This window comes from Phaseolus vulgaris, chromosome 7, assembly GCF_051622355.1.
Source record: "Phaseolus vulgaris cultivar YP4 chromosome 7, ASM5162235v1, whole genome shotgun sequence".
In the NCBI taxonomy this organism is placed as follows: domain Eukaryota; kingdom Viridiplantae; phylum Streptophyta; class Magnoliopsida; order Fabales; family Fabaceae; genus Phaseolus; species Phaseolus vulgaris.
Window position 1 is genome coordinate 49,482,822 of NC_143504.1, and position 9,387 is coordinate 49,492,208.

Sequence of the window (9,387 nt, forward strand, 5' to 3'; positions counted from 1 at the left end):
AGTGTACGATATAAATTTGATCTCTCGACCACTCAACAAATTCATAATGTATGCTAACCACCCAACCACCAAAGCTCGCTCAAAGTGATTGAGGTATATTCGTTCACTTACGCGATCGATAACACCTCAGACATATAGTAGGCCAAACCCTATTTTTTACCTAATTCAAAACACATCACTAAAACAACTAATAACCCTTTAGTTATGAAAAATCAAACCATTAATCAAAGTTACGTATTAGCAACTATTAGATTGCCTATTAGAGATTAGACTAGCCAAAAATGAACTTGCACTAGGTCTACAAATAAAAAATCCACCACAAAATAATATAAATATGACAACCCCTGATATATATATATATATATGTGTGTGTGTGTGTGTGTGTCTGTGTGTGGGGACAACATTGCACACTTATTATTGAAAATGTTACATATCTTAGAAACAGAGTATTTTTTGCTTATACTCCCTTTTATGGGATAAGACTCCGAAAGTGAGATTTAAGACCCTCCAATAATAAGAAACAATCGTAAACCGAAGAGTTCTCAAACAATAAAATTAACAAAAAAAAATGTGTGATCTTTAGGTAATCTCCACCTTATAAACTGTAAAGTTAAAAATGAAGTATTATTAATATAGTTTAAAAAATACTTGATATTGAATTAAGTTATAAGTATGAATCTTTGTATAAAGTATATGAGTTGGTACACTAACCCATTATAAAAAATATAAAGAGGAAATTTTAGTAAGATGATTTACTTAGGTCTATTTCATAATCTCCACGGATTAAAAATGAAGGCGAGTTTATTTATTTAATTAATTTATATTTTAACTATAATTTATAATGCAGTGTTAGTATATCAAATATTGTTAACCAGGTCAAATTTTCAAAATATTGTAGTAATTACATTATTTTTTAACTAATGTTATTAAATAAAATTAATATGAATTTCATAATTGGAGTAGAAACGCTGTTATTAGGATTTTAGAAAATTTATAGTATAATTAATTAACATAAGATGTGATAAACAATTTAATCAGATATGGTGATAATGTAATTTTGCTTTTGACAAATTTTATGGTAGATGTATAAGTTGAATTGTATTGGAATGTATTTTTAAATTTATGATTGAATCGGAATTTTATCATGAAATTGATTCTTATTATAAGATTATTGATGTTATCCTTTCTATTGAACATGTTTTTGAATATGTTTGATTTTTTTTTTTCTTTGTCAAGTTTTTTCTTCGGTTGTGATGATTTCTTGGTTTCTTAGATACATGTGACGAAGGGATATACAATTTTGTGTCAAGATGAATTTCAAAGTCTTTAATATTTTTTGTGAAGGTAATCTTTGTGCATATAAGTTTATTAACTTTGAAGTTGATAATAGGTTAAATTTTTCTTGACATTTTGTCTTGTTTCCTTTATTAGTTTGGACTTTTTTTCATTACAAGTTTCAGTTGCTTTTTTTTTTTTTTTTTTTTTATAATTGTCATTGTCTTTCTTGTACAAGTTTGGTGTAATATTCTCATATTTTTTATATAATTTCTTTTGTTTTCTTATGTTATTTTCATGCAAGGACATATGATTGGTGATTTTTGGATAGCCTCGATGATATATCAAATTTCATAAGTTTTTATTAAAAAATATTTTAATTTAAAAATTTATGTTATATACTTTGAGTATTTCGTTGAGAGAATTTTTCTTTTTAGATTTGAGCCGAAAAATATAATCTATGGATTCTTATGTGAGTTAGCTATGATTAGGATAACCAATATTAAAAGTTAAAATTTTCATCAAAATACTCTAAACTTTATACAATAGTTTTTTATGGAATCAAATTAGTAATATAGAATAAGTAATAAAAACTTGTATAAAAATAGCGCAATATAAAATATAGCAACAAAGTATAGACTACTCAAAATTTTAGATAAAGTAGATGAAAACATGTGTGAGTCATTGTTTTAACATAATATTATACTCTATTTTTTTTATCTTTCCAGAAATTATTTATTCATTTAAATAATCTTTCTCTTAAAAATCAACAGTTCAAATAAATTCTCAAAATTTTAAAAAAGTTTTAAATTTTTTAGGAGATAGTTTAATTCCCTAAATTTGTGTTAAGCTTGTTTGTAGTTAATCAAATTTAAAAGGATTTTCTTAATCCTACTTTGAAAACACCAATTTTTAAATTTTTAATGGGATTAAAATACCAGAAATCAAGAGCCAAAAGCAAGTTATTTATAGATTACTGGATAAAATCATCAAAATGGAGGGAAAAAAACTTGAAGTGAGAGTTATTACAAGTGTCACATTGAAAATAACTAGGATAAATACAATATTTTTGAAACCCAAAATAGTAATTGGTAAGATTAATTGAGTTTTACCCAAAATGATTCAAACTAATTATGAAACTTGAAGTTGAGTTGTAAGATTTGAATATCAAAGTCCACCAACCAGAAAATAATAATCACTAAATTCAATAAAGCAATGAACATGCATCCCTTCATGTATACAATAGTTACTTTCCAAGCATGAACTTGTTCCCTTCAACACTATCCTTCTTTTTTCTTTTTTTAACTTAGAAAACAATTAAAGAAAATTGTATAGAATTTACTTATAAAATAAGATTTATATTCTATTTATACGTTATAATTTATTTATATTTTTATAAAGTGTTTGAAGTATTAAAATACTGAATATCCATTAAGGGAATAATATTTCATTGAAAATGATTGATAGCAAAGTCATCCATTGTTGCAGCTGTAAAATAGCAACGTGATGAGCACTTGGCATAAGCATGAACCCAAAGTGCATATATTCTTATGTATTCATAATCAATTCTATTTATTAATATTTAAATTTAATCTGTATATTTTGATACATTTTTTGTTTCATCATTTAACAATACAACACAACACATGAATTACCAAACAAAAATATTTTGAGAAATTAAAATTAATTTTCAGCTGCATTTGCATGGTGACAAATCAGACCGTTGGTTTCAACTGTCACTGATCAAGAGGAAGAGGAGAGGGAGGGACCGACTCGTAATTTCGCGCCTAATTTGTCTTCAATCTTCACTTTCTTTAGCATTTTGTTTTTAATTATTTATTGATGATTTTGTTTATTCCTTATTTTGGAAGGAAAGAAAAGAGAAATTCTATGCCATCTTTGATCAGAAATGGCCTCTGTACCTCATCCTCTCTGTTTCTCTTCGCAGGCTGCAGAACAGAACAGGTACCTGCATTTTCCAGCACCAAAAAATGTGAGCAAAATATAATAAATCAGGAAATATTTGTGAATTATCCACCCATTTTTTAATTTATTTATTTCTGAAATTTGTGTCCTTTTGAATTTATTTGATTTAATGCTGATAACTAAAATTGCAGTTGGTAGTTGGTAATCTAAGGCGTAATGCGTTACGGTTGGGTTGGTTTCAATTCACTTTCTGTTTATGTTTATGGTTACTTCATAATTTATTAGTATAGGTTGTTCGATGAGGGAAGTGTATATTTCGTTTTCATCAATCAATTACTCTATTAAAATGAAAATCTGTTCCTATTTATTTATTTAATTGTTTGTTTTTTGTCGTTGTCTAAGGAGTTGAGGATTTATTTATGGCTTTGCTCAATTTGTTTGATGTTGGTTGTTGTTGTGGTTGTGCCGTCGATGATTGTGGATGATGTATGGAATTTTTCTTTGTTAAAATGGCGCGTCAACTAAATGCAATCCACCATTCATGGTTGTTCTGATTTAATCATTAGGCTTGAGTTTGAATCCTGAATATGTAACCATGTTAAATATTGGAAAAGGATTTTCTTTCATATTTACCATTGTCTTCTTGGATTCGAGTATGGTTGTTTATGGAGGAAGATACATGTGTTCATAAAAGTAAAAATATTGAATGCAATGCATTTAATTTGAGTTTCAATTTTAATTTTTTTGAGTCTAATGGTTGTTGTTTTGTTGCCATTTTTGTAGCCTTCTAGCCTTAGCTCATCATCAATCTTGGTGAGGCAATTTTGGGCTTTGAGTTGGGTGGCTGTGATTTGATTGATGAGTTTCCCTGTCTTGTCTGAGTCTTGTGGGTTTGTAGAGCGACTGTGGTGGAGATGGCATCAAGTGGTAAGGGAACTTCATTTGTCAAAGCAAAGAGGATGAAGGGGTTCATTTCCCATCTTTCATCTGCAGCTAGTGAGTGGTTTTTGTTATTTCTGCTGCTACTAGATGCCTTGCTGTCATATATGCTCACCAAATTTGCAAGCTATTGCCGACTACAACTGCCCTGCTTGTTGTGTTCTAGGCTTGATCACATCTTAGGCTGTGAAAGCCCAGAGTTATATGAGAACCTGTTTTGCAGCAATCACAAATCGGAAATATCATCTCTCATTTTGTGTCATGTTCATGGTAAGCTAGCAAATGGGCATAAGATGTGTGATGATTGTCTTCTGTCAGTCACTGCAAAGACCAAGAGCAAATCTCACAGATTGTTGGTGGGTAAATTTGGGCTGGTTCTTGGTGATGCTGGTTTCAAAAGTCCATCACTAAGTAGAGATTTGTTTGCTGGCTCTAAGGGTGCAAGATTATGTACAATACAGTGTACTTGTTGTGGTAAGCTTTGGAAGTCAGATCAGAACTCCCCAAGATCTATCCAACTAAAATCACCTGGTAGAACTGCTCTTAAGCCATATATTCCTTTGCCATGTGCACCAAGGCAAAGCCGTTTAAATCACAGGGATAACATGAGGAAAATGAGGGATAAGTTTTGTGGATTAGAGGGAAAAAACAGTTTTCAGCCATTATCTCATGTTGGGTATTGCGAGCTGAGACTGACTTCAGATTCTGAGAATGAATTTCCATTTTCCGATGACGATGATTTTAGCACCAGTAGTGTGTTTCAGGAGAACATTGAAGCTAGCAATGATCCCATGTCTCAAATTACATTACCACCTCCCACAAAATGCATTCCGAGTAATTCGAATCCGGAAAATTTAAGTGGTAGTTCTGCCAAACCCATGCCCTTGTCCTCAGCTCAATGTGTGGAGCCTAATGTCAGCAAACATCAAGACGTGAATGCCAATTCTGCAGTAGAAATCAACTTGCAGCAAACAAATCAGGAGTCATTCAGTTCTGAACTGGCTGAGCTCATTTCACTAGATGAGGTTTCATCATCACCTATTGTTTTGAATGTTCCTAACAGAGAATCAGAACCAGAAGACAGTAAGATTACTTTTCCTTCTCAGGATTCTCTTCCTGCTCCCCTATCTGAGCTTATGACTTTGAACGGCAGAAATGCACATGCTGGAGCATCATCAAAAAAATGTAAGATTTCCCTTTCCCTGTATTTCAAATTTTATTATTCAAAATAGTTGTTTAACATCTGCTTTCTGAAATATTTCCAGCTGCGGATGTTGCGCAAGCAAGTGATACCGGAATGGTATCTGAAAAGAATGGGGAAGTTTTAGAGAAGATTGGTACAGAGGAAAAAATATCTACTGAGACTGGTCCGGTGGTATGTGATGCTGCTCCTACAAATCCTAGTCAAGAGAACTCAAGTAACATGAATAAGTTCTCGGTCGTCACTAAGGAAAGAGAAGAAACTGATTTTGTCACAAAACAACCAACCACTGAGGAAGTTGATACCATCAAGGAGGAAGTGGAGCAATCACCATTAGATAATTCTTCTCCTAATGGATCTAACTTATCATCAACTTTTCCTGTTGATCACGTTGACTCGCCTGAGACACATACTGAGGCTTCTAGTCCAAATGGAGTTCAGGTACTCCAAAAGTCACCCTCGGTGGAATCTGGTCTTGAATCTCTGGATGATAGCAATATTGCTGAAATTGAAGGAGAGTGTTATGCTGATAAATTGAGGCGACACATTGATTATTACAGGAAATGCTTGGATTCTTTACTTAAGGAACTGGAGGAAGAAAGAAACGCTTCTGCTGTTGCTACAAATGAGGCAATGTCTATGATTACACGGTTACAGGAGGAGAAGGCAGCACTGCAGATGGAGGCTCTTCAATATTTAAGAATGATGGAAGAGCAAGCAGAATATGATAATGATGAATTGGAGAAGGTTGGTGATATGCTCACTGAAAAGGAAAAGGAGGTACAAGATTTAGAAGCCGAGCTGGAATTTTATAGATCGAATATGCCGGGTGTTGAGGATATGGTCCACGATATGCATAAGGAAAGTCAGGATTTGAAAGGAGAAAAGACAACAACACAAAATACTGGTGTGCCTAACATCATCAGAAAATTTTCCAGTTCAAAGAATGTTGAAGTATCCAGAGTTGGCGATGAAGCTATGACTGGTGGAACCTTCATTTTAGAGTTTGAAGAGGAAAAGGAATACATTTCTCAATGTTTGAAAAACTTGGAACAGAAAGTTCATGAAATTTATTTGCATGCGCCTAATGACAGACCTGAGAAACTTGAAGCCAGTAGTAAATCAAATCAACAAGGAGCTTCTAATGGTGAAGAGCATCAATTAGATGGTCATGAAGAGACCGACTTGTCCACACAGAAAAACATTAATATGTTGAATGGAAATCATATTGATAAGGATGGATCAGCTGCTTCAGATGATTGTTCTCTTAGTGTAGAAAACAAGCCAACAGTCTCCACACCTAGAAGAGAACTTGAGTTGGTTGTTCTAGAAAATGAAATATCAGACCTTAATGACCGGTTAGAAGCACTTGAACTTAATCATGAACTTCTTGAACACCTAACAAATTCTCTTAATAGCAATGATGGAAAACTATTTATCCAAGACATAGCTCATCGACTGCATGAGCTACGGAAAATTTGAATAAGATGAAGACGGTAAGCAGTCAAACATAAGTGTTTTTAGCTCTTCCTTTATTTTTAGGCACAAATAAACTTTCATACAGCATTTAGTATAAAACATTGTTTACACTCGTACCAATGGAGACGATATGAATCCTCCCAGAATTTTCTGAATTTGCTTTGACAATTATATGCCTGTGCTCTTTCAAAACATGTAACCAATGCTGGACATGCTTGTTGGCCAGGCGTGGGGTTGCTCAATGATTATGGATGTTTATGAATAGATTTTACAACTTTGTAACTCTCACATGTTAAACTCTGCTTCAAATGTTGGTCTTGATTTAAATTCTAATGACAAGATTAAGTTTTGTAATGTCCAATGTAATTTGTAGAGGGTTGCAACTGTTGAGTCCTCAGTTCTGCTTTTTTGGGTTTTGATCTCTCAGTTCTGTTAGGTCCTTCAATTGGATCTTGTGATTGTCAAGTTTTCAAGTCCAAATTCCTTAATGTGTTAGCAGATTAACTTGTCCTTTTGTATACATGTTATTTTGCTCGTGCATCATTTTGCATGAATAACTTGAGCATATGCTATATAATATGTTACTGAGTATCATTTGTACACTACAAAGCTTTATTTTTTAAATCAGAATATTTTTGACAAAAATTATGGACTCAATTTTTTTTAGCTCAAGTTTAATAACTTTCTTAAAGCAAAAAAGAAATTAATATAGCAATGACCATTGAAAATGTAGTATAATCAATAAAAGATATTCTTGACTCATTTCTTCATTTATAATATTTTTCATTAAACATGCCTCCATAGTGAATTCTTTTTGTAGTTTATCATGTATAAAAAGTGTAATAATGAATATCATAAACTGATTGGATAGAGCTTGAAAAATAGGTTAAGACTAATGTGTCTAGTGCATAAAATGAATTGGTAAAGCTAATAAAATAATGGTTTAAATTAGAAGGGGTCAATTTTGATAAAGTCATTTTAGTATGCTTCCTAAATGAGTTTAGAACAAATCAATATATAGGTTTATAGGTCAATATGTTTTTAAAAACAATAATTATAGTTTTTTAAAATAAAAAATATATTATATATTTTATTAAAATATATATTTATATATCAAATTATTACATAAATAAGACTTGACAGAAAAAATTGTTCATTTAAAATATGAATCAGATCAGACTAAACAATGTTTTGAAATGGAGTATCCATTTTATCATCTCTATAATTGACTATCCATTATAAAATATCTTATTTATATGCTAATCATCATAAGGTTGAAGAAGAGTGAATAGTTCCTTAATCAAAGTGGAATGCAATGCTATGAGTGCATGCATATTCTGAGAGTGGAGAGTCTCTTATAAGTCTATACAGAGTCAAATCTTGTCTTAAATATCTTTTTTGTCTCCAATAGGAACCACATGATTGAGTGATTAAACCAACCTCCAAATGGAACTTGAAACCCTTTCATGGTGCCTTTTTCTTTTGTTTGCAACCCTACTTTAGTTCTTCTAGTGCTCGAGTGTGGTTTGATCCGATTTTTATTTACAAATACATATTACATAAAAATATATATGATTGGACTTTGATATACAAAAAGTTTTAAATTAATTTTTATACTTTAGTTTAGATTAATTTTACATTTTTATTGTATAATTTTTTTTATCTTATATAATACAATGATTTAATATTATATTATAATAAATAGTTTTATTTTTTTATTAAACTATAATTAAATATTTATTCTTTTCATTATTATGCAAACTATTAATAGTTAAATAATTTGTTTATTTAATTTTTTATCGGTTAATGAATTAGAATAAAATATAAATGTATTAAATTTTAATAATTCCAACAAAGACGAGTAATAACTTTTTTTTATCAGCAAAGAATAAATAAATTAAAATGAGACACTTCAGGGATGTCCCAACTTTTATACAAAACACCCAAAACAAGTGTCCTAACACCCTACCAACACAGGATCCAACAAACAATACACTACAAACCAACAATACAAAACCAGTTCAAGATATAGGAACCCAACAAATACAGTTACATCAACCCACCAAGAGATCACACTCTCAATATAGAACAAGTACCCCACAACTAAACAGGATCTTTGCCAGCAGGTGGAGGTGCCAAACAAGTGACAAAACTTGACACACCGATCCTACAAGAGGAACATGTACGCCAAAAAGAAATCCACCAAAGAGATCACACCCTTAGTACAAGACACAACACCCAACAACAAACAATGTCTTTGCAGCAGGCTAAAGAACACCAAATACCCAAGTGCCAATACCAACAAACCAATACATATTCCAGATCTGCAAGAAGCAGTTATAGCCAGATAGACTTGCACACACCACAGACACCATCCAAGCGCAACCCAAAGCCACACACCTCAATCTAACCTTGCCAGATAGGAGTACCCGATGAAACCTGCACAAAACACACCATTACTACCAAGTCTGGGAAAATTCGTAACAACTAACAAGTGCATTCATAACAATGTAACAAAGTTAAATTTGTTTGTTGTACTACATAGTTGAGATATACTCTAACATCCC

At 31.7% G+C, this 9,387-nt stretch overlaps 1 protein-coding gene across 3 annotated transcripts; it reads left to right on the plus strand.

The window, feature by feature from the left end:
• Positions 1–3,132: 3,132 nt before the first annotated feature.
• On the plus strand, positions 3,133–7,178 carry LOC137829807 (putative myosin-binding protein 4). 3 transcript variants are annotated; one of them, XM_068636731.2, is made up of 3 exons: positions 3,133–3,268; positions 3,985–5,325; positions 5,406–7,178. In XM_068636731.2, exons 2-3 carry the CDS (start codon positions 4,116–4,118, stop codon positions 6,821–6,823), a joined length of 2,628 nt encoding a protein of 875 aa, XP_068492832.1. In that variant the 5' UTR covers positions 3,133–3,268; positions 3,985–4,115; the 3' UTR covers positions 6,824–7,178. The 3 variants fall into 3 exon arrangements, with proteins under 3 accessions (XP_068492832.1, XP_068492831.1, XP_068492833.1); XM_068636730.2 differs by having other exon boundaries at positions 3,134–3,240; XM_068636732.2 differs by lacking the exon at positions 3,133–3,268 and adding an exon at positions 3,648–3,894.
• The last annotated feature ends 2,209 nt before the right edge of the window (positions 7,179–9,387 follow it).